Source organism: Panthera leo, chromosome C2 (assembly GCF_018350215.1).
Source record: "Panthera leo isolate Ple1 chromosome C2, P.leo_Ple1_pat1.1, whole genome shotgun sequence".
Classification (NCBI taxonomy): Eukaryota; Metazoa; Chordata; class Mammalia; order Carnivora; family Felidae; genus Panthera; species Panthera leo.
Window position 1 is genome coordinate 64,895,806 of NC_056687.1, and position 26,591 is coordinate 64,922,396.

At 37.3% G+C, this 26,591-nt stretch overlaps 2 protein-coding genes across 11 annotated transcripts in view; one reads left to right on the forward strand and one right to left on the reverse strand.

The window, feature by feature from the left end:
• Nucleotides 1–12,171, reverse strand: part of IGSF11 (immunoglobulin superfamily member 11) — a 194,492-nt gene extending 182,321 nt beyond the window's left edge. Inside the window, exons 1-2 of one of the 9 annotated variants that reach the window (XM_042955435.1) lie at nucleotides 12,100–12,171; nucleotides 9,609–9,688 (exon numbers count right to left, since the gene is read on the reverse strand). The gene's annotated coding sequence lies outside the window, so the exon portion shown is untranslated. The other 8 variants (XM_042955437.1, XM_042955440.1, XM_042955439.1 and 5 more) reach the window with 8 other exon arrangements.
• TEX55 (testis expressed 55) overlaps nucleotides 10,403–26,591 on the forward strand; it is a 31,842-nt gene continuing 15,653 nt past the window's right edge. The window contains exons 1-5 of one of the 2 annotated variants that reach the window (XM_042955431.1): nucleotides 10,403–11,735; nucleotides 12,299–12,463; nucleotides 14,242–14,304; nucleotides 19,411–19,509; nucleotides 26,333–26,466. In XM_042955431.1, the coding sequence (XP_042811365.1) occupies nucleotides 10,533–11,735; nucleotides 12,299–12,463; nucleotides 14,242–14,304; nucleotides 19,411–19,509; nucleotides 26,333–26,383 (1,581 nt within the window). In that variant the 5' untranslated portion in view covers nucleotides 10,403–10,532 and the 3' untranslated portion in view covers nucleotides 26,384–26,466. Of the gene's footprint in view, nucleotides 11,736–12,298; nucleotides 12,464–14,241; nucleotides 14,305–19,410; nucleotides 19,510–26,332; nucleotides 26,467–26,591 lie in introns of those variants that run through there. The other variant, XM_042955430.1, reaches the window with a different exon arrangement.

Below are 26,591 nucleotides of genomic sequence, written 5' to 3' on the forward strand. Positions count from 1 at the left end.
AGTTCAAAGTTACTTTCACTTTGGTTTGCTCACAAATCAATAAATAAGCAGCATAAAAATAAAGAGAAGTTGCAGAAGGCTCCCCACGAATCCTTTTGTATATCATGGATGTACACTCCAAATTTAGTGATCCTGGTACCCCACAGAGTTAGATATTACAGGTCAGAGGATCGCAAAACTATAAACTCACTGTCTGTTACATTACAGCCTCAACACCCCAAAACAACTCACAATAAACTTGATAAACAAAAGAGGTGTTTCTTTAAACAGACTGTTTAAACAAACATTAAAACATACTAGAAAGAAAGTATAACTGAATATAATCAAGAAAGAGAGAGGACTCAATATTGGAAATTAAAAACATATGTGGGGATTGAAGTAACAGTCTAAGAAAATACTTAGCCTCAATAAATCATAAATTTGAAAGGAAATGCAATATTTTTCTAAGTTGAATCATCAAAAAATTTTAAAGTATAAGGAAAAAATTTAAGTAGACCAATAATCATACAATACTGGAAAACCTACAGTAACTGGAAAACCTATAAGAGATCTGTATACACCACAACCATAACCCCCACACCCCAAGAAACCAGACCATGTGATTTTATTTTTTTTTAATTTTTTTTAACGTTTATTTATTTTTGAGACAGAGAGAGACAGAGCATGAATGGGGGAGGGGCAGAGAGAGAGGGAGACACAGAATCGGAAGCAGGCTCCAGGCTCTGAGCCATCAGCCCAGAGCCCGATGCGGGGCTCGAACTCATGGACCGCGAGATGGTGACCTGAGCTGAAGTCGGACGCTTAACCGACTGAGCCACTCAGGCGCCCCAAAGACCATGTGATTTTATAGGTGAGTTTTGGAAAATCTTGAAGAACAGATAGTTCATATATAAACTGTCCCAGGACACAGAAGAAGATAGTAAGTTTCTAAAATCATTTTATAAAGCTAGCATAATACTAATGCCAAAAGTCTACAAATACAAAACAAGAAAGGGTAACAATAGATCAACTACTAAAATATAAACATCCTGAATAAAATATTAGCAACTGATCTCAGAATTGTATTAAAAGACAAATATAGGATGACCAAGTAAGGTTTATTCTAGGAATGAATAACTGATTTAACATTTAAAAATCCATGGATGTGGGGCACCTGGGTGGCTCAGTTGGTTAGGCATCCACTCTTGATTTTGGTTCACGTCATCTCACAGTCATGGGATCAGGCTCCACACTCAGTGTGGAGCTGCTTAGGATTCTCTCTCCCCGCCACCCCACCACCCCCACTCTTCCCCTGCTCATCCTCTTTCTCTCTCAAAATAAATACACAAACGTTAAAAAAAAAAGTCTATGGATGCAACTACATGAATAAGTTAATGGAGATAATCATATGACTATTTCAATAGATTCTATGAATTATTTGATAAAATTCAAAAGCCAGTTAAAATTTTTTCTAAAATAGAAATAGAAAGAAACTTCATCATAGAAATTGTTCTATATATATTCATATATATTTATACATGTATATATATATATATATATATATATATACACACGTATATGCATATGTATGTATATATATGTATATATCTGAAACCAAAATTAAGCATTGCACTTGCTGGGACATTCCCATTATATTCAGGAATAAAATGACATCTGTAATCCTCATTATTATTTAACACTGTTTTGTAGTCCTAGTCAATATTAGAAAAAAAAAAGAATTAGAGTATAAATATTATAAAGGTGGGGGAAATTATCATTACAATGTGTATCAAGAAAAATGAAACTAAAAAAACAAAAAGAAAAATGAAGCTAATCAGAAAATCTATTTAATTTAATAAGGAAATTTAAAAAATGGCAGGAGAAAAGAGAAACCAAAATTATCTTTCCTACATACTAGCATTAGCCATTTAGTAAATATAGTAGGAAAAAAAGATCCAATTCACAACAACGATAAAATTCACAAATTATATAAGAATAACATTTTTAAACAAATATACTCAACATATAAGAAAAAAATTCCAAACATTACCAAGGAACATAAAAAATGACTTTAATAAATTTACATTAAAACTCCTAACAACTATTATTTACTTACTGCATGTTAGGCACTGGGCTAAATTCTTCATAAATATTATATTATTCACTTATCTCAATAACTAAATTGAGTAATTATGTTTCTCTTCATTTTACAAATGAAGACACTAAAGATCACAGAGAACAGGTCACTTTTCTAAGGACACACAGTCTTTAAATGGTCAGGACAACATTCAAATCCAGTTTTATCTGGCTCAAGGCCTAGGCTTGTAGTCGATATGTAATACTAAAGAGATTGAAAATTAAAATGGGTGGAGAAACCAATCAGGTAACTTACATGATTAAGGGGCAGGAGGGAAAGTGCAGGCGAAACTGGGCAACTGCTCCTCACCAGGCAATTGTTGATCTGTGGAACTATGGGCTCAGTAGTAACATACTTTCAATTCTTCAAAAGAAACCAAGCATCTGATGTGGATATACAAGTTGCCATTTTCAAAACTTTAAGGGGGTGGGGGCAGGTAGGGAGTGATGTCAGTAAAAGTGATAAGAGTTGGTAGCTCCAGGGGCTCATCCTTCCACAAAAACAATTAAAAAATGAGCAAAAAATCTCAGTCAACTTTTTCAGAACTCTGGAAAACAGACAAAGATAATAGCAATCAAGTGAATGCTGAATCAAGGGGGAAACTTACAAACAGCAGGAGACCACTGCAGCATTTTTACTTGTCCTTGCTCTGCTCCTCAACTCAGCATCAGTTTTGAAGACAGAAGCCCATGTTCAAGTACGAGATCATAGTCCCTCATTCCAGAGGGAGCAGAGCACACCTGTTATCAAAGAATTCTGCTTGTGTTTTGACTTGTCTGAGGGCTACCTGAAGAACTGACACAAAGTGTCCAATGGATAAAATATCTAGACAGAAGATCAATAAGAAAATACAAGACCTGGGGCACCTAGGTGGCTGTCAGTTAAGCATCCGACTCTTGATTTCAGTTCAGGTCATGATCTCAAATTTGTGAATTCGATCCCGACATCAGGCTTTGCACTGACAGCACACGGAGCCTGCTTGGAATTCTCTCTCTCCTCTCTCTCTGTCCCTTCCTGCACTTGTGCTCATGCATATACTTTCTCTCTCTCTCTCTCTCTCTCTCTCTCTCTCTCTCAAAATAAATAAATAAACTTAAAAAAAATTTTTTTAAAGAAAATACAAGACTTGAACAGCACTATAAACCAACTAGACCTAACAGACATATAAAGAACATTCCACCAAGCCATAGCAGATATACATTCTTCTCATGGAACATTCCCCAAGATAGACTATATATTAAGTCCCAAATCAAGTCTTAATAAATTTTAAAAGCTTTAAATCATATAAAGCATCTCTTCTGAACACAGTGGAATGAAGCTATAAATCAATAACAGAAGGAAAACTGAAAATTTCACAAATATTTGGAAATTAAACAGCACACTTTTAAAAAACCAATGAGTCAAAGAAATTACAAGAGTAATGTAATGCTTTGAGATGGATGAAAATACCTTGAGACAGATGAAACCTAAAACGCAACATACCAAGATATGGGATGCTGGAAATAAACTACTGAGAAAGAAATTTACAGCTATAAATGCCTACATTAAAAAAAGAAGATCTCGGGGCGCCTGGGTGGCTCAGTCGGTTGGGCGGCCGACTTCAGCTCAGGTCATGATCTCACGGTCCCTGAGGGCTGTGAGTTCGAGCCCCGCGTCGGGCTCTGTGCTGACAGCTCAGAGCCTGGAGCCTGTTTCAGACTCTGTGTCTCCCTCTCTCTGACCCTCCCCTGTTCATGCTCTGTCTCTCTCTGTCTCAAAAATAAATAAATGTTAAAAAAAAAAAATTTAAAAAAAATAAAAATAAAAATAAAAAAAATTAAAAAAGAAGATCTCAGGGGCACCTGGGTGGCTCAGTCGGTTAAGTGTCCGACTTCGGCTCAGGTCATGATCTCACAGTTCGTGAGTTGGAGCCCCACATTGGGCTCTGTGCTGACAGCTTAGAGCCTGGAGCCTGCTTCAAATTCTATGTCTCCCTCTTTCTCTGCTCCTCCCCTGCTCATGCTCTGTCTCTCTCTCTTTCAAAAATAAATAAAAACATTAAAAAAATTAAAAAAAAAAGAAGATCTCAAATCAGTAAACTAACTTTATAACTTAAAGATCTTTAAGGAGAAGAGCAAACTAAACCCTAATCTAAAAGATGAAACAAAATTCTATTCTAAAAAATAGAGCAGAGATAAACTAAATAGAGTATAGGAAAATAATAGAGAGGGTCAACAAAAGTGGGTCTTTTAAAATAAAGATCAACAAAACTGATAAACCTTTAGCTAGACTGACAAAGAGAAAGAGAGAGACAAGTAGTAAATAACTAAAGAAATGAAAGTGGGGATATTACTATCAATCTTACAGAAGTAAAAAGGATTATAAAGAGAATTCTATGAGCAACTATACAGCCAAAAAAAAAAAAAAAAAAAAAAAAAAAAAACAGGACAACCTAGATAAAAAGGAAAAATTCCTAGAAATATACTACCAAAGCAGACTCAAGAAGAAATAGGAAAAAACAAAACAAACAAAAAAAAAAACTCAACTGATCTATAACACATAAACAGGTTGAATCAAAAAATCTCCCAAAAATTAGAAGAAAAAAAAAATCTAGAAACAGATGACTTCACTGATAAATTCTACCAACCACTTACAGAAAAATTAACACTAAGCCTTTTCAAACTCTTCCAAAGAATAAAAGAGGAGGGAACATTTTAAAACTCATTCTATGAGCCAGCATAACCATGATATCAAAGCCAGACAATCACAAGAAAACTACAAACTAATATCTCTTATTAATATAGATGTAAAAATCCTCAACAAAATACTAGCTAACTGAATCCAGAAACATATTAAGACCATCACATTCTGTGACAAAGTAGGATTTACTCTAGGAACGCAAAGATGGTTCACCGTACAAAAATAAATCAATGTAATATATCACACTAATAAAATGAAGGAGAAAAAACATAGAATCATCTCAATTAATGCATATTTTTTAAATTTCAACACCTTTCCCTGATTAAAAAAAAATACTCAGAAAACAAGGAACAGAGAGCATTTCTTCAATGTGATAAAGGGCTTGGATGAAAAATCTATATCATACTCAATAGTGAAAGCCTTCCCCTTATGATCAGAAACAAGATCAGAATGCCCACTTTCACCATTTCTATTCACCATTTTCTTGGAAGTCCTAGCAAGAGTAATTAGGCAAGAAAATAATAAAATAAATAAAAGGCATCCCAATTGGAAAAGAAAAATCAACCTCACATGGCCTTTTCTCTGTGTGAGCACCTCCCCCTATCTTTCCCTCTTCTTACAAGGTCAACAGTCAGATTGGATTAGAGTCCCACCCCAATGATTAAGGTTAATTATCTCTTTAATGCCCCTATCTCCAGGGTCCTTTACAGGCTTTAGGGCTTCAACATATGAGTTTTGGGGGGAACACAATTCAGCCCATAACAGAGATCAATGAAACAACATCAGCAAGCCAGACTCACAGATATCCTTGACCTAGAAGACTTTTCTTGAATTTTTAAACAATCCCAACAAACTTTTTGATGTCATTGTTGGAACTAAACAAAAATATCCTACAGTTACTTGGAAGAATATATGAAGTACTCACAAATTATTTTTAAAGAAAAAAATGAAAGGGAATTTGTTCTATGAGATATTATCATATGTTATAAACCTACAACCAAAAAACAGTCTGAGAGAAACACTAGATCATTTTTTCTTGACAAAACAGGAGTGAAGTGTACAGAAATAGACTCAAGTATGTACTAGAGAGTGTTATATGGAAAAGCTAGTATTTTAAATCAATGGAGAAATTTTTTTTTTCAAAAAAAAATGTCATTGTAATATCTAGATAACCTTTTAAAAATAAGATTAGGTGAGATTTCTATCACAGACCATCTACCAAAATAAAATACAGAATACTTAAAGCTTTAAGGGTTTAAAAAATACAAACACATACATACAAGCATGCTATGTAAATAAGTCCTACAAATCAATAAGAATGAGACAAACAATCCAATATAAAAAATGGGCAAAAGAAGTGAACAGGCACTTTGTAAAAAAGGACATCCAAATGGCCAATAAGTATCTGTAAAAGTGCTCAACATCATTAGTCATAAGAGAAATACAAATGAAAACTCCACTGAGTACCAACAAACCAGAACAGCCAACAGTAAAAGGCAAATATGCAAAGCAACTTGAACTCTTATGCATTGCTGGTGAGAGTGTATACTGGTACTACCATTTTGGGAAACTGTCTGGCAGTATCTATTAAGGTCAAATATGAGTCTGTTCTATGACCCAGGAATCCTATACAGTGGTATATTCCAGAGAAATAAGCACTTATGTCCAGCAAAAGACACACACCAAAAAAGTTCTTAATAGTTCCAAGCTGTAAACAATCCAATGTCAATCAACATCAGAAGTTTGTAGTATAATCATACAATAGAATACTGCTCAGCAATCATAAATAATATCTAACAAGAGTCATATTGTATGATGTTCAAAAATCAGAGAAACTGGGGCGCCTGGGTGGCTTGGTCGGTTAAGCGTCTGACTTCGGCTCAGGTCACGATCTCGCGGTCCGTGAGTTCGAGCCCCGCGTCAGGCTCTGTGCTGACAGCTCAGAGCCTGGAGCCTGTTTCAGATTCTGTGTCTCCCTCTCTCTCTGCCCCTCCCCTGTTCATGCTCTGTCTCTCTCTGTCTCAAAAATAAATAAACGTTAAAAAATTAAAAAAAAAAAAATCAGAGAAACTAAGCTATGGAAACACAGATTAGAACAGTAGTTAACTGCTAGAATGCTAGAAACAGTCTATCTCTTGATCTGGATGGTGTATGCATGGATGCATACATACATAAAAATTCATCAAACTTTGGGGCACCTAAGTGGCTCAGTCAGTTGAGTGTCTGACCTCAGCTCAAGTCACGATCTCCCGGTTCATGAGTTTGAGCCCCACATCCAGCTCTGTGCTGACAGCTCAGAGCCTGGAGCCTGCTTCGGATTCTGTGTCTCCCTCTCTTTCTGTCACTCCCCTGCCTGTGCTCTGTCTCTGTCTCTCAAAAATAAACATTAAAAAAAAATTCATCAAGCTTCACACTTAAGTTTTGTACACTTAACTCTATGGAAGTAAAAAAGAATACACACACACTGAAAAGTACTAAAAAAAATACAGGTGGGGAACATTTATGTTATCTTGAGAGACAGGGAAGGTCTTTGTAAGCATGACCCAAAGTTAAAAACTACAAAGAGAAAAATGAATTTTACTCCATAAAAATAAAAAAAAATATATCAAACTTCTAGATGGCAAACAAGACAGGAAACTTTATTTGCAATTTATATAATAAAGAATTAAAATTTTAATATACAGGAAGTTGTCACAAATCAATAAGGAAAAGACAAGGGCATGACTAGGACATTTACCAAAAACAAAAACAAATAGCCATTAAACATATGAAAAGAATACAGATTAAACAAGATACCATTTTTCACTTATCAGATGGGCAAAAATAAAAATATATACAGAATTGGCATTGGTATAGAGAAATAGCACTCCCATATATTACTGGTGGAGTCATAGAATGGCTCAATTTTTCTGAAGGACATTTTAAAATATAGTACTTTCCAAAAACCAGAATGAGCACATTTCCTTAGCCAAGCAATTCCACAACTAAATATTCATCTTAAGGAAAAAAACATGACAAGCTTGTAAAATGTCTGTATAATGATGGTCAAGGCAGCACTGTTAAAAGCAACAAAATAAATTCATAGAATAGATGACATATAAATTTTAAAATAGCTACTCTTTATGAGGCACATATGAACTAATTACATATATTATCTCATTTAGTTGTCACAAGAACTCTGAGAGCTATTACACTATTCCCATTTTCATCTGAAGATGAGAAAATTGAGGTTCAGAGAAATAATGAGATTTGCCCAAGCTCAACAATCTAGCGAATGACAGATACAGAATTAGAACAAACTTGGTCTGACTCCAAAAGCCAGTGTTCTTTAATTTAGATTACATTTATTGACAAGGAAGAACATTTATACCACAATATTAAATGAAAATGCGCTTTATATAACAGTTGCACAGTTTGATTCCATTTTGTAAAATATACACATAACTACAGCTATTAGATATATAGATTTGCATGGGGAAATTCTACAAAGATATACATTAAAATGTTAAAGGTTATCCTTTGGGTGTTTGAGGAATTCAATTTTTTTCTTTATGCTTGTTTTTCTTACTTTTCTACAGTGATTAAATTTGTTATAAATAGAAAAACACATCTACAAAACCAATACCCCTTTGAAATTGTAAACCATAGCCTATCACCTATTTTACTACAAATGCAAAGTCTACTTGCTCCACACATTTTTTTAAATGTTTTTATTTTTGAGACAGAGAGAAAGCACAAGCTGGGGAGGGGCAGACAGAGAGGAGACAGGAACAGGAAGGGAAGGGGCTCTGCTCTGACAGCAGAGAACCCAATGCCAGGCTCAAACTCATGAGCTGTGACCTGAGCAGAAGTCCAAAGCTTAGCCGACTGGGCCACCCAGGTGCCCCACTCCACATACTTTTAAATAAATAAATGAGGTAGATCCTTCATATATTTACACTCAACAAACACATCTCGAGCACCTACTATGTTCTAGATACTGTTACATAAATGATATTACTTCAGTATACCTAGAGTCTTCTTTTTACTCCTAAGTGTGGCATCAATGGTACCCATTCTCCCTTTCATATCTTGATCACAATTATTTGCATTTAGATTTTAAGCATATCTCTAATTACTGAATGCAATTAAACTCATACTAACGGCATATCTGGTATTATACTACCAATGGTTGGTCTGCCTCAGTGATTTCAGGCTTTGAAGAGTCAGACAAATGTCTCATCACCTACCACCTCTATACTGTCCTACTCCTGAAAGTAGAGGGCATGCTGGCCTGGAGTGGATTCTTAACACTTATTTCAAAAAGGACGGGCCAGGGGCGCCTGGGTGGCTCAGTCGGTTAAGCGTCCATCTTCAACTCAGGTCACTGATCTCGCAGTCCGTGCGTTCCAGCCCCGCGTTGGGCTCTGGGCTGATGGCTCAGAGCCTGGAGCCTGCTTCCGATTCTGTGTCTCCCTCTCCCTCTGCCCCTCCCCTGTTCATGCTCTGTCTCTCTCTGTCTCAAAAATAAATAAATGTTAAAAAAAAAATTAAAAAAAAAAAAAAAAAGGACGGGCCAGATCTCAAAACCCAGACCCCACCGGCCATCACCACCAGGTGCAAATTCCCCACTTGTTAAGTATTGCTCCTCCTATCCCCTCTCCCCTTTCTTACTCCCTTTCTTTCTGGAACTCTGGGCCCTAATCCCTTCTGCTATAAGTCAGTTAAATGGGGGTGATTTTAGAACCCATTTCTCACTGGATCTCCTCTCTTCCCTTTAGACCTCCAGCCATGTATGTCTAATTCCGCAAAACAAATAAACAAAAAACCATACCTTGGGGCTTTCACAGCCCCAAGTTTCCACGGCCAAGACAGCTCTTCCCAAAGGGGAGGAAAACAGCTGCTCATCTGTCCCTGGAGACAAAGAAGAGGATGATCCTGCAGCAATGAACGCCCAGAGGTGCGTGGTGGGGAAGGTGGGGAAGAGAGCAAACCTCTCCTCTCTACACGCGTATTGTGAGGAAAGACCCATCTGACTTTGCCAACACGGGTGTTAGAAGGGCAAAACTCTTTTCCTGGTACACTGAAAACGGTACGGGCACTGTTGGTACAGGCAGGATTAAAAAATGGTTTTAAGAATTTAATAGGAAAAAACACAACGTTTGGCCTCGTCACTACAACGCCGACGAGAGCCTAAAGCCGAAGAGCATTCAGCAGAACCATTCGCTAGCACAGTGCACTAACACCCTACAGGAGCACCTGCGAAAAGACCAGGGTCTTCCGACCAAGCGTGGATCTGATTGGGCGGCAACCGGGAGTATGCTGCCCCCACGCGATCGGCCGCCGCTTCCTCCGCTAACACGTCGCCCGCGACTAGAGGGGCGGTACCTGGGCGGTCAGGTTTCACGCACCCGCCGGGAACCTCCACTAGAACGCTGCGGGTACCACTCTGGGGCACCGATTCAGAGCCCCGAGCTTAGCCGCTGGGCGGTGGCGACTGCCACGTGTGGTTATCACCTCTTCTCAGGAGAAGGCGTCCGCCCGGCGCTCGTGTCCGCAGGCGAGTCAGCGGACTCGGCACCAGCGGCCCGAGGCAGCCCAGACCCGGGCAGGGGCGGCGCCCGCGCACCCGGAAGAGCCTGCGCGCCGAGGCCAAACAAAGCCCTCGAGCAGCGACGTGCGCGCCCCTGAAGGTCACCTAGGCGACCAGCTCGGCCAGACCCACAGCGTCTGGCAACCTAGACCAGCAGGGCAGAAGATGGAAGAACCTCTCAAAGAGGCTCCTCCGGAGTCCTTGGGACCTGAAAGCACAGCCAAGTCCCCAGATGACAGCAGGACAGACAACCAGGAAGACAACTGGCAGAACAAGCATGAAGAAGAGGTAGATGACCAGAATGATCACAGAAGGGCTGAGCAGGCTGCCCAAAGAGTGTCTGGACAGAATGACCATAAAGTATATGAACCCACTGGTGGCCAAACATCTGACCAGGCTGATCTCAGAACATACAACCGTGCTGATGTTGCTCAGGGTGGTGCATTTGATCAGGATGACCAAAGAATGTATGAGAAGACATCTGGCCAAGCCCATCATGACAGCCAGATGTCTCTTCTGCGTGAACAAAGAACTTCCCTACAGATTGAACACAGAAGGTCCAGCCAGGCTGAAGGAAGAGCTGATGGACAGATTGACCGCAGAATGTCCAACCAGACTGAAGGAAGTTCTTCTGAGCAGATTGACAGTAGGGTGTCTAACCAATCTGACCAAAGAACTTCTGAACAGATTGACCATAGATTGTCTGTCTCATCTGAACCAAGAGCCTCTGGACAGATTGACCACAGAATGTCCAGCCAAGCTGAGCGAAGAACTTCTGAACAGATTGACAGCAGGTTGTGTGGCCTGGTTAAACGAAGAACTTCTGAACCGATTGGCTATATACCGTCTAACCAGGTTGACTCCAGAACGTCTATAAAGACTCACCACGAGGTATGCGAGGAAGCTATTGAACTAGCTGAACAGCAAACTGCTGACCAGGCTGAAAATAACGCTGATCACCTTACAGTGGACAAGACTGACTCCAGTGACTATTACAAGGTTGACCACTTAATGGATGAAGAGAATTACCCCAGAGAAGACTATCTGGCTGACTATGGAGCACCTGGCCAGTATGATGACAGAATATTTACGCAATCTGGTGACAATAAGGAGTCCAAAGAAGCTGAATTCAGAGTAGAACCCTGCAAATTTGAGGCCAGAGGAATAGACCAGGACAGTTCCCCAGTTTCAACTGAAACTGACACAGGAAGTGTAACCAATCTGCAAGCATTTGACTCATTTAATACCAGATGCACCAGTAACTTCCAAGCAAAAGACCAAGCCTATTCCCAGAGATTTCCCTGTATCTCATCCAAGCTGGACTATACCATCGGTCAAGAAAAAACTAAAGCCATAGAAACCAAGCCTGTAGGTTAAAGGGGCATTTGATACCACCTGGGAAATTGGAGGCCAAGCCAGGGGCCTAGTGTGGTGGTATGGGGGCAGGACAGGAGGAGGGTGCATGTTGGATCAAAGATGAGGAATAAACCTACACATCATGGTTTATTCAGGAAGGGCAGGAGAAGGGTGGGAAATAGATGGGTTGCGTCTTCTGCTACTGGAAGGCCATTCAGGAAGGATCAGTGAACCAGGATTCATGAGTCTTGGTTCTGCTGCTTACTGTGGGGCGCTAAGTCATTTCCCTTCCCTGGGCTTCTACCAAAGAAAAGGAATTTGGAGTCAATTGGAGGTCCTTGTGAAGGGAAAAGTATTTGAAGTAGATTGGAGATACCTTAGGTAGTTCCCGGGACTTGAGGTGCATTATATTGTCAGGAGGATCAGCCAGGTTTGTCATCATAATGTATCTTATCTCCAATTCCTGGTGTCCAGGTTCCATCAACACCAGATTCCAAAGATAAACAGCAACAATAACAACAAAGCTTCCTGGGGCTTTTCCATTTATTAAAGACTCTCTGGGGGTGGGGGTGGAGGGTATATTTCTATTGCAGGATGATATTCCAGAATACCAAGAAGGAAAGAGGCCTCTTGGATACAGTCAGACTTCTAGGAGACAATTCCCTCCTATCGTATACGAAGATCCTTATCAAGTTGCACTACGATACATGGAGAAACACCACATTCTGCAAATATTCCAGGTAAATCTCTCAATCCCTTTCTTTAAGAGCGAGTTTTATAGTAATTACAATGTAAAAAACAAACTTGGACCTGGATTTTAGAGGTACAAGAATGGCCTTTGTTTATAAAAGGGATATAATCTCATTGAGAAGTCAGCAAATGCACTAAGATGTATTCAACCAAAAGTAGTAAATGATAAACACCAAAGAATGCTACTTACCATGATGTAAAGCCCTTTAGAGGGATTAGAGATCAGGCAGGTTAGTTGATATGGAAAAACATGGCCAAAGGTTAAAGTTTGAGTCAGACTGGGAAGGAAGGACAAAATATTGGCATTTGAGAGAAAAAAAGCTTTTTCAGCCAGGTATGTAATACTTTCAAAAGATGCCAACCTGTGACCATCTAAAAACCTGCATTCTTTAGGGGGGAAAAGAAGTAGTGAAAAGTTGCTTTTAATTCTTTGACCTCCAGAGATGGGGCTGGAGCCTCTTTTAAACTATGACATTTCCATGGCCAATATAGAATTATAAGAGATTATCACATTTATAACATTTTTGGGTTTTGGTGGGTTTTTGTTTTTGTTTGCCTGACATATTTATTTTTATGTTAATATTATTAACCAACGAGGCACATGTGTGTATATTAAAATGTGCACGTGTAGTAACTTTGTGGTTAGAAAGGTGGAAAGTAAGACTGGCCCATCTCAAATGAAAACATTTAAACTAGAAAAAAAAAAATCCACTTTACTGGAGAAACTTAAGTTTAAAGAAGTAGGGTATGGAAGCAAGAGCACAAATTATGCAATCTGTTAGCCCAAAGCTTCAACCTAACTTTGCCACTTCTCATCTTTGTGATTTGGAGAAAATTAATAAACAGTGAATCTCAATTTCCCCATATAAAACAGAGATGAGTGATTTTACTTCATTAACCCTGCTCTCTGCCTTTTCTTTCTTAAAATGTCCTTTTGTGGGAGAGTGCTAATGGCTGGGTTTTCTGGCTTTAATCAAAGAACTACTAATTATTAAACTGAAGGAGGAAAGCTGTTGAAGAAAGTACAATTCAAATTATTCTATAATTTTCTTCATCTGCCAAGGAAAAATAATACTTGCGAATGCAACGTTATTGTAAGAAAAATTAGTTATCAAATATGTGCTCAATAGAAACATATATGAAATACATAATTGGCATGGTGCATTTAACGGATGTTAACTATTTTATACCTGGAACTTGCCCCACTGTTATTCCCTGCAAATGAGAATTCTGCTTATACTTTATTCTGATGTTTTGGGTTATTAAACAACAACAAAGTATGGAAGTGAATTTCTGAAGTTTTGTATATGTTTTCTCATTTATCATTACAAACACTAAATATCTTTTTCACCTTTTTAGAATCAGATGGCTCACAGGGAAGTTTCTATGTAAAGATATATAGTGTTTTTAATTTATTCAAAAGGCTTTTCTTTTAAATAAAGGGATTAATTCACTAATTTCTCAGTCTAGCAAAATCAGAATTCTCAAAACAAAAACTTTGTCCAAAACTGTCTCAGTACCTGTTTGATCTTGGAACTAGAAAAGTATCCATTACTATTATTGCTAAATTTTTATTTCTCTAAATTTTACCATAATTTGCCTGATTTTATGACTAGTAAGAAAGTAATTTGTCACTTTGTAGAGATACATGAATTTCTTTAAAAGGCTATGGTGCACACTAGGTCAGTGCATGAGATTTCTTCACATATAATCTAACCACATTACTTTAGTTCAGAACCATAATGCCATGCCTCATGCTCTTTCTCAGCAGATCACTGAAAACTTAGTCTATGAAAAGCCAGAGGACCCCCTGAGTTTTATGCTGTACCAGGTATGGAACAGGAGAAAAAGAACAATGTTTTAATTCTATTTATTACAATAAAGATAGCACACATACACATGTACAAAACATGTACAACTCACTAGATTATCATGAAGGGAGCACTTAAAAAAATTCTTTTTACATTTATTTATTTTTGAGAAACAGAGTGAGACAAAGCGTGAGTGGGGGAGGGGCAGAGAGACAAGGAGACACAGAATCTGAAGCAGGCTCCAAGCCGTGAGCAAGCAGTCAGCACAGAGCCTGATGCAGGGCTTGAACCCACAAACTGTGAGATCATGACCTGAGCTGAAGTCAGATGCTCAACCAACTGAGCCACCCAGGTACCCCATGAAGGGAGCACTTTTAAAGCGTTGAATGCTAATGTCTTTTTAGCATTAGCTGTTTTGATGGGTAAATAGTAATCACTGCAACTTTGATCTGCTTTTTCTGATTACTAAGGCGGTTGCATACCTTGTCATTTGTCTATTGGCCATTTGGAAATAACTTCTTTTTCTATGGCATTTTTTGTCTTTTTCTTACTCATTTAAAACAGTTTTATATGTATTCTAGAAAATCATAAACCTTTGTTGTGTTTGTTGCATGTTTCTTCTCCCACTTTATGCCTTCCCTTTTTATCTCCTAAAGGTATCCTTTGATAAACAGAAATTCTTAATTTTGATATAGTCAACCTTAACAACCTTTTAAATTTATGATTATCACTTCTGCTGTCCTATTTTAGAAGTGTCTCCTTAGTCCAAACTCCTGACCGTAGCCCCCTATATTATCTCAGAAGTTTGTGGAATTTCTTTGGCAGGCTGGAGGAGTTAAATTTTGTTTATTTTGTCTTTGACATTGATCTCCAGTCAATTTGGGATTGATTTTGTGTAGGCTGTGAGGAGGGGTCAAGTTTCATTTTCTGTTCTAAGCAGACATCCAGTTGACCCAGCACCTTTTATGTAAAAGACCATATGTCCCGGGGCGCCTGGGTGGCGCAGTCGGTTGAGCGTCCGACTTCAGCCAGGTCACGATCTCGCGGTCCGTGAGTTCGAGCCCCGTGTCAGGCTCTGGGCTGATGGCTCGGAGCCTGGAGCCTGTTTCCGATTCTGTGTCTCCCTCTCTCTCTGCCCCTCCCCCGTTCATGCTCTGTCTCTCTCTGTCCCAAAAATAAATAAAAAACGTTGAAAAAAAAATTAAAAAAAAAAAAAAAGACCATATGTCCCATACTGCTTTTTATTTGATTCTGATGGTATATTTGTCTATCCTTGCTCCATACAAGACTGTCTTAATTCATATGCCTTAAAATAAGTCATAATATCTGTCAGAACAAGTCCTCATATCTTATTTTTCTTTAAAAATATCTTGGATATTCTTAGGCCTGTCCATTCCCATATCAATATTTACAATTATTTGTCAAGTCATACACACATACACAATCAGAAGCACACACTGGGGGGATTTTTACTAGGGTTTCATTGAATCTGTAGATCAATTGGGGAAGAAGGAATAGCTTGACATGATGAGTGTTTCCAGTCCTTTATCCTCTCCATTTATTTATGTCTTTAATTTGTCTCAGTATATTTATTCTTTGCACAAAGGTTTTATATATTTTTGATAGACTTATTTGTAGGTATTTTATAATTTTGATGTTATTGGAAATAGAATTTTTTAAAAATTTCATGTTCTAATTCCTGGCATATAGGTATACAGCCAATTTTTTTTTGTTGTTGTTGATCTTATATCCAGCAACCTTTCTAAACTCAATTTATTAATTCTAAACATGTATTTGTAGATACTTTGGGTGTTTCCATATACAGTCATATCATTTACAAATAGTGACAGTTTTATTTGATCTTTCCAATCTTTATCCTTTTTCCCTCCTTGTCTTACTGCATGTATTATGTATCTTCTCTTTATCCCTTCAGATCTACCTTTTTCTCTTTTCTGTTGTACAAAGTAGCTAATCCATATGGACTAGATCAACAGGCTCTCATTCCTTCTGACTTCCAGCTGGGTTAACCCAATGGGAAACCTAGAGGAAGATTGGAAGCAGGAAAGAAGGTGAAATCAGGTTTATTTCCCTGGCCTTTTCCCTTATGATCTGTCTTGAGTTGTCTGGAGGTCACTGCTCCTCTCAAGGCATCTTTTTATATGATTCTTTGTTTCTGAATTCCAGTAATGTCCTCTCTTCTGACCTTCGAGGTTAAGAGGTTAGCTCCACTTTTACTAGTTTTGGATTATTGTGTTATCTCCTGTGACTCCCCTATGCCTAATTCTTTTAAACAAACCCTTTCTGGATGAATCTTCATTGAATTCTTCTTTTTTTTTCAATGTTTATTTACCTTTTTGAGAGAGAGAGAGAAAGCGAGACAGCGTGAGCAGGGGAGGAGCAGAGAGGGAGGGAGACACAGAATCTGAAGCAAGCTCCAGGCTGAGCTGTCAGCACACAGCCCGACGCAGGGCTCAAATTCACAAGCCATGAGATCAAGACCTGGGCCGAAGTCAGATGTTCAACTGACTGAGGCACCCAGGCGCCCCTAATTCTTCTATTTTGAATGTGCCATCTATTTCCTGTCGGGACACTGACTGATATAGTACACTAGTTAGGGATCTCCAGTAGAATCAGTATTGAATTGAAGTAGGTACAGTGGTTCACCTTGCTTGCTCTTGATCTTGTTTTAAAAAAGTTTTCCCTTTTTAACTATTAAGTATGCTGTTTGCTCCGTTTTATAGATACTATTAATCATATTAAGGAAGTTCTCATCTAGTCTGTTTTCTGAGAGTTTTTCATCACGAATCATTAAGTTTTGTCAAATTATTTTTCTATATCTATTGTGATGACTGCGTGATTTTTCTCCCTTACTTTGGTAATGTAGTAAACTATATCTATTTTCATTTAAAAAACTTTTCAAGCATACGTGCAGAAAATTACACAGATAAAAACTGTACATCTTGACTAATTATCACTAATTGGCTAAACCCATGAAACCACCAGTCAAGTCGAGAGATAGAACGTTACCAGCTCCTCAGAATCCCACGTGGCACCTGAGTCTAATCACTACCCTTTCTCTTCTATAAAATAACCACTATTCTGACTTCTAGATTAGTTTGGCTTTTTTAGATTTTTGTGTAAATGAAATTAAATATTATGTACTATTTGGCGGCTGGCTTCTTTTGATCAACAGTATGTTTATGAGATTCATTCATCTTATGCATATTCATTCCTTTTCATTTCTGTAGTTTCTTTTTTTAAAAAAAATTTTTAGGGGCGCCTGGGTGGCTCAGTCGGTTAAGCGTCCGACTTCGGCTCAGGTCATGATCTCACAGTCCGTGAGTTCGAGCTCCGCGTCGGGCTCTGTGCTGACAGCTCAGAGCCTGGAGCCTGTTTCAGATTCTGTGTCTCCCTCTCGTTGACCCTCCCCTGTTCATGCTCTGTCTCTGTCTGTCTCAAAAAATAAATAAATAAATAAATAAAAATTTTTTTAACATTTATTCAGTTTTGAAAGGCAGAGAGAGACAGAGCGCAAATGGGGGAGGGGCAGAGAGAGAGGGAGACACAGAAACAGAAGCAGGCTCCAGGCTCTGAGCTATCAGCACAGAGCCCGACGTGGGGATCAAACTCACAGACCGCGAGATCATGACCTGAGCCGAAGTCGGCCACTTAACCGACTGAGCCACCCAGGCACCCCTCATTTCTGTAGTTTCTATTCTGAGTTAGAGTTTTGGTTGTGATGAACAATGCTGCAGTGAACATTTGTGTACTTATTTCTTGGTGTACATGTACATTCATTTCTACTGGGTTCATACCTAGAAATGGGACTACTAAGTCCTAGGGTATTGACATAAGTTCAGCTTTAAAAGATGGCTGCCAAAAGGTTCACCAAAGTACTCTGATCAGTTTATATTCTCATTTAAAGTGAATTGTTGCAGTTTTCTTCATGTATCTTGTGCTGTGGTCCTTTGAACTTTTACGAATTGTGGACTCATTCTATTTGGAAAATTTTCAGCCACTATTTCTTCAAACATTTTTCTGTCCCTGCCTCCTCCTCTAGGAACTCCAATTATACATATAATGGGCCACTTGAAGTTCATTCTCTGTTTATTAAAAAATTTTTCCCTTTGTATCATTTTAGATACTTTCTATCACTGTGTCTTCAGGTTTACTAATCTTCTGCAGTGTCTAAAGTACCATTAATAATAAAATGCCAGTGTATTTTTCACTACATACATTATAAGTTTTGTAGTTTCATCCCTAGGAGTTTAGTTGGTGTCTTTTGTAGAGTGTTGATATCTCTACTTTACTTTTTTTTTTTTTTTAATGTTTATTTATTTTGAGAGAGAAAGACAGAGAAAGAGCATAAGGGGGAAGGGCAGAGAGATAGACACAGAATCTGAAGCAGACTCCATGCTCTAAACCGTCAACACAGAGCCTGATGCAGGGCTCAAACTCACAAGCCGTGAGATCATGACCTGAGCCAAATTTGGACACTCAACTGACTGAGCCACCTAGGCACCCCTCTACTTTACTTTTTAAACAGAGAATGCAGTTATGATAACTGTTTTTATTTTCCTGCTTCTTTATATGCCTAGCAATTTTTTTATTGAGATATAATTGACACATGATATTGTATTAGTTGTAGGTATATGCCTGGTAATTTTTGATTGGTGTAAGATAATTATGAATTTTGCCTTTCTGGGTGCTGGATTTTTGTTGTTGTTTTCCTGTAAATGTTCTTGGACTTTATTTTGGGGCCTAGCTAATTAACTTGGAAAAAGCTTGATCTTTTCAGATTTTGCTTTTAAGATTTTTTTTTAGAGTGGAGCAGATCAGTTTTCAGTTTAGGGCTAATTAGTCCCCACTACTGAGACAAGACCCTTTTGAGTATTTCACCCAATGCCCCATGAATCATGAGGTTTTCTAGTTTGACTGGTGGTAATAGGCACTATTCCTGGGTTGGTTCTTTCCATGGCCTCTGGTAGTTTTCTCATATACATGCACTGATCTATATGCAAGGGATTACTGGAAGGGGACCTCTGCAGATTTCCAGAGTTCTTTCTGTACCATTCTCTCCTCTCTGGCACTCTGCCCTGTGACCATAACTGTCTTGATTTCCCTAGGATTTCAGCTCCATCATCTCAACTCAAGGGTCTGCAGGGCTCCTGTTGGGTTCTCTTTTCCTACACACTAAGGCCAGGAAATTTTCTGAAAACTGTAAGGTACATGCATTTATGATTATTATGTCTTTCTGATTAACTGACTCTTTTATCGTTATGAAATGTCTATCTTTCTCCTTGGTTATATTCTTTGCCTTGAAGTTTTATTTATTGAAGTTTATTTCCCCTCATATTAATATAGCCAGCCCAGCCTTACAGTTTACTTGGTATATATTTTTTCATCCATTTACTTGCAACCTAACAATGCTTTATATTTAAATTGTGTCTCTTGTAAGTACCACATAGTTGGGTCTTTCTTATCTTTTATGATAATCTCTACTTTTTAACTGAACCATTTAGAACAAGGGTAGGCAAACTGTGGGCTACCTGTTTTTAAATGGCCCAAAAGCTACGAAAGAATTTGCCCTTTTAAAGTGGTTAAATTGGGGCGTCTGGGTGGCTCAGTTGGTTAAGCGTCCAACTTCACCTCAGGTCATGGTCTCTCCATTCGTGAGTTTGAGTCCCACGTTGGGCTCTGTGCTGACAGCTCAGAGCCTAGAGCCTGCTTTGGATTCTGTGTCTCCCTCTCTCTGTCTGCCCCTCCCCTGCTCACAGTCTGTCTCTCTCTGTCTCTCAAAAATGAATAAATGTTAAAAAAATATTTTTAAATGGGGCGCCTGGGTGGCTCAGTCGGTTGAGCGTCCGACTTCGGCTCAGGTCACGATCTCACGGTTTGTGAGTTCAAGCCCCGTGTCAGGCTCTGTGCTGACAGCTCAGAGCCTGGAGCCTGCTTCAGATTCTGTGTCTCCCTCTCTCTCTGCCCCTCCCCCACTCATTCTCTCTCTCTCTCTCTCTCTCTCTCTCTCTCTCTCTCTCTCAAAAATAAACATTAAAAAAAATTTTTTTAATTTTTTTTAAATAAAGTAGTTGAAGAAGGAGGAGAAGAGGGGGAGAAGAAAAAGAGAAGAGAAGTAAATGAAAGACGGGGAAGGGGGAGGTGAATTCAGCAGCAGCAACAGATATTTTGTGTACTGCAATGCTAAAATGTGTATTATTCAGCTCTTTTCAGAAAAAGTTTGCCACCTCCTGGTTTAAACCATCAGTGTTTAACCTAATTATCAATATGGTTGAATTTAGAGCTCTCATTTTATTTGTTTTCTTTTTATGTCTTATTCTTCTGTTCCTCTTTTATTGCCTTCTCTTGGATTATTTGAATAAATTTAGTATTCTACTTTAATTTATGTATTGGCTTTAGCTATACCTCCTATTATTTTTTAATGATCACTCTAGGAATTACAATATATATCCCTAACGTTTCACTGTATATATATATACAGATATATATACATATATATATATACATATATATATGTATATATATACATGTATATACATATATACACACATATGTATATGTATATATGTATATGTATATATACGTGTATATGTATATACATATATATATACATATATACGTATATATACATATATATATACACGTATATATATGTATATGTATATATATACATATATATATACATATATATATACACACACACACACATACACATACATATATATGTGTGTATATATGTATACACATAGAGAGAGGGAGAAAAAAAGTAATCTTTTACATTTATCCAGATAATTGCTATTTCTAATGTTTTTCATTCATTTGTGAATTTCCATGTTTCTCTCTGAAATTATTTCATTTCAACCTGAAAAACTTCTTTCAGCCTCTTTTGCTTGCTGCTGGCAGAGAACACTCTTGGTTTTCCTTTATCTGAAAATCTATCACACATTCTTGTAGAACATTTTTGCTGGATATAGAATTCTGAATTGACTTGTCCAGCTCTTAAAAATGTAGTTTCATCACTTTCTGGCCTTCATAGTTTCAGAGGAGAAATCCACAGTCATCCAAATTGTTGTTCCCCTGTATATAGTGTCCCATTTTTCTCTGGCTGCCTTCACAATCTTGTCATTTTCTTTAGTTTCCAGAGGTTTTATCATGATGTTCATTGGAATTCATAATTCTGGGAGTTAGCTGAGCTGCTTGAATCTTTTTTTTAAGGTGTTTTTAAATTTATTTATTGAGAGAGAGAGAGAGAGAGAGAGAGAGAGAGAGAGAGAAAGTGAGAGACAGCACAAGCCAGGGAGAGACAGGGAGAGAAGGAGACAGAGAATCCCAAGCAGGCTCCACATTACCAGTGCAGAGCCCGATGTGGGGCTTGAATTCATGAATCACAAGACTATGACCTGAGCTGAAACGAAGAGTTGGATGCTTAACTGACGGAGCCACCCAGGCACCCCTGAGCTGCTTAAATCTTATAAATTTACACCTTTCACCAAGTTTTGGAAGTTGGCTCAGGCAGGTATTTTCCTGCCCCATACTCTATTTTCCTCTTCTCTTTTTGATACTCAAATTAACCTTATATTAGACCTTTTAATATTATCCCACAGATCCCTAAATTCTGCTCATTTCTTTTAACTTTTCTTGCTCTCCAGATCAAATAACTCCTTGGCTCCATTTTCAAGTTCACTGGCTCTTCTGTCATCTATATTCTGCTCTTAAGCCCATCCAGTGAATTTTTTATTTTTCAGTTCTAAAATATCTTTTCAGTTTTCTTTATTTTGTATTTATTTTCTGTGATATTTTATATTTTCTTTGATTTCCAGTATGTTTGACTTTACTTAACTGAACACAGTTATAATAGGTGCTTTAAAAACACTTATCTGATAACCTCAACATTGGATCATCTTGGAGTTGGCATCTGTTGATTGTCTTTTCCATTTATTTTCCAAAAAAAAAATAAAATTTTATTGTGGTAATGACTTTTAACATGAGATCTACCCTCTTAACAAATTATTAAGTGTACCACACATTATTGTTGACCATAGGTATAATTTTGTATAGGAAATCTCTACAGTTTATTCCTCTTGCTTAACTGAAACTTTATGCCCACTAATTAGTAACTCCCCATTTTCCCCTGCCCCAAGCTCCTGACAACCATCATTCCACTCTTTGATTCTATGACTTTGCACTTTAGATACCTCATGTAGTGGAATGATGCAGTATTTGTCTTTCTGTGAGTGGGTTATTTTAATTAGCATAATGTCCTCATTCATCCATGTTGTCACATATTGCAGAATTTTCTTCTTTTTTGAGACTGACTAGAATTTTATTACATGTATGTACCACATTGTCTTTATTCATTTATCTGTTGATTGACATTTATATTATTTACACGTCTTGGCTATTATGAAAACAGTGCTCCAATGATCATATCTCTTCAAGATCCTGATTTCAATTCTGTTGGATAAATAGAGCAATCCCAGAAGTGGTATTTCTATTTTTAATTTTTTGAGGAATCTCCATACTGTTTTCCATAGTGGCTACACAATTGTTGCATTCCACCAATAGCAGGAAAGGCTCCAATTTCTCCATATTTATTGTCTTTGTTGTTTTGGTAATAGTTATCCCAACTAGTGTGCAATAATGTCTCATGGTGGTTGTTGATTTGCATTTCCCTGATGATTAGTGACATTGAGCATTTTTTCATATACCTGTTGGTCATTTGTATGTCTTCTTTGCAGAGATGTCCACTGAAGTCCTTGGTCCATTTTTAAAGTAGGTTATTAGGGTTTTTGTTTTTTGTTTTACTATTGAATGGTAGGAATTACAATATATATTTGGGAAATAAACTCCCTATATGGTTTGCAAATATTTTCTCCCATTCTGTAGGTGGGAGATTGATTGTTTCTTTTACTATGTGGAAGAATTTTAATTTGGTGTAGTCCCACCTATTTAATTTTGTTGCATGTGCTTTGGGTGTCATATCCATGAAATAATTGCCAAGACCAATGTCATGAAGCTTTCCCTCTATGTTATTTTCTAGGAATCTTACAGTTTCAGATCTTATGTGTTAGTCTTTAACCCATTTTGATGATTTTTATTAAGGATCCAATTTCATTCTTTCCTGTTTTCCCAGCAACATTTGTTGCAAAAAGGTTCCTTTCCCTCTTGTGTATCTTTGGCACCCTGTTGAAGATCAGTTGACTGTATATGTATGGATTTATTTCTGGGATCTCTATTCTGTTTTCTACTGACCTATATATCTGTGTTTATACTATACCATATTGTTTTTATTACTATAGCTTTGTAATATATTTTGGAATAAAGAAGTGTGATGCCTCCATCTTTGTTCTTTTTTCTCCAGCTTAATTTGGCTATTCAAGGTCTTTGGTGGTTCTATAAGAATTTTAGAATTCTTTTTTTCTACTTCAACATTTATCAGAAGAATATGGTGGAATTCAGTCTACACAACATAGTATTCATAACAGTCAGACTACAATCTAAAATTATTCTACTTACATGGATGCCTGGGTGGTTCAGTTGGTTAAGTGTCCAACTCTTGATATTAGCTCAGGTCATGATCATATGGTTTGTGAGAACCAACCTCATGTTGGGTTCTGCACTGACAGTGCTGAGCCTGCTTGGGATTCTCTCTCTCTCTCCCACTCTCTCTACTGCACCCCCCCAACTCACTCATATGTGCTCTCTCAAAATAAACACTTAGAAATAAAATAAAATAATTCTACTTACAGAAAACCTAGAATATACAACCCATTTTAAGTGGAAAAGATGATTTCTTCCTTTTTGATTTGGTTGCCTTTTATTTCTTTGTCTTGCCTAATTGCTCAGACTATGACTTCCAGTACTATGTTCAAGTGGTAAGAGTTGGTATTTTTGCCTTGCTCCTGATCTTAGAGGAAAAGATTTTATCACCACTAAGTATGATGTTGGCTATGGGCCTTTCATAGATGGCCTTTATTATGTTGAGGTAACTTCCTTCTATTCCTGCTTTGTTAAGAGTTTTTGTCATGAGAGGGTGCTAAATTTTGTCAAATGCCTTTTCTGGATCTATTAACATAATCATCTGATTTTTATCCTTTATGTTGTGAATGTGGTGTATCACATTAACTGATTTTAATTCATAGTACATAGCTGTTATTTGCAGGATTCATTTTTTTAAGTTTATTTATTTTGAAAGAGTGACAGAGAGTATGAGTGGGGGAGGAGCAGAGACTAGAAGAGAAAGAATCACAAGCAGGCTCCATGCTGTGAGCTCAGAGCCCGACACAGGGCTCGATCTCATGAAGTGTGAGACCGTGAACTGAGCTGAAATCAAGAGTCGGGTGCTTAACTGACTGAGCCACTAGTTGCCCCTGCAGGATTCATTTTTTGAGTGCTTACTCTTGCATATAGGAAGCAGATCTTACTTTTTTGTATAAAACATATGCATTTAAGGTTTTATCACATAAGTTTAACTACATGGTATTTTCACTTACTTCAAAATAGTTTCTAATTTTCATTATGTTTCTTGTTCAACTCATGGGGTTAGAGACATTATTTATATAAATTATTAAATATTGGATTTTCTAATTTCCCTTTGATTAATGACTTCTAAGCCAATTGCACTTCACTCATAAAACAAGATTTCAAATATTTGAAATGTATTGATTGGCTTTATGATGCAACATATGTTTAACTATTAATGAATTACTTAGAATTGAAAAAAACTTATTCTGAAATTATTAGGAAGTGTTTTAAATATATCTATTTGACCAAGTTTGCTAAATATGTTGTTCATGTCTTCCAATATGACTGTCGATTTGCCTGTCTCCTATAGTTCTGTTAATTTATGCTATTTGTATGTACTTAAGATTATGTTATGAGATACATATGAATTAGAATTCGTATATCTTTCCAGTAAATTGAACTACTTTTCATTAAAAGATATAATGAACTTTGACTTCTTGGCTCATAGTCAATGTTTAAATGACATGGATTTTTCCATCCTTATTACTTTTAACTGACTGTCCTTAAGTTTTAGATGCTTTTTAAATTTTTATCATTATTTAAATCTGACAAGCTTTTAATTTAGCTCATATATATTTGATGTTATTAAAGATACATGTGGATTTACATCTATTGTCCAACCATATGCTGTCTATTAGTTCTACCTGTTCTATTTCTTTTCCTCTACTTTTGCCTTCTTTTATCACTCCATTTTTTCTATTAGTTTAGAAGTTATACACTCTTAATTTTTTTTGTTTCCCATTAGGATGATTTCAAAAAATTAATAGACTTTATATTTTTAGAGCAGTTTTTAGGTTTGCAGAAAAAATGATCAGAAAGTACAGTGAGTTCTTGGGGTGCCTGGGTGGCCCTGTCGGTTGAGCATCTGACTTCGGCTCAGGTCATGATCTTGCAGTTTGTGAGTCTGAGCCCCGCACTGGGCTCTGTGCTGACGGCTCAGAGCCTGGAGCCTGCTTCGGATTCTGTGTCTCCTCCTCTCTCTGCCTCTCCCCTGCTCATGCACTGTCTCTCTCTGTCTCTCAATAATAGATAAACATTAGAAAAAAAATTAAGAAAGTACATTGAGTTCTCATTTACTCCCTTCTCCTTTCCCGATTTTCTACCTCTAATTTCCCCTATTATTGATACCTTGAATTAGTGTGCTACACTTCTTATAGTGATGAGCCAATACTGATACATTATTATTAACTGATGTCCGTGGTTTATGTTAGGATTCTCTCTTTGTGTTGTGAATTCTATAGGTTTTGGCAAATGTATATGATATGTACCTATAATTACAGTATCAAACAGAATAGAGTCACTGTCATAATAATTTTTAATATTTTATTATTTCCCCTAGAAATTGCAACAGGTATTCTTGATTTATCAAAGTCTAAATTATTTGTCTTGGTCAGTAGAAGGACTTTTGTAGTTTAAATTTCTATGTATTTTAACATCACAAGATAACAGTAATTCCAAGTTGTCCAAAATTGCAAGTAGAAAAAAATTCTTTTTCATTCTCCTCAGGTACAGGAAATGATAGAAAACAGAGACAAATGTGAAACCTACAAAGAATGAATTTCTCCTCAACATTGTTTACAACCCTCAGTATCAACACTATGTTCTGTTTCTCACTCTGAAAAATGATTTTTGAATGGTCATTGGTAGTGATTCTGCCTAAATATGTCCTTAATTTTTAAGTAAAATCTATAAGCTGTCCACTTCAAAAATTCACATAAGTTACAGATACCTCAGGCTAATCATGCAAAATATATACATGTAATAC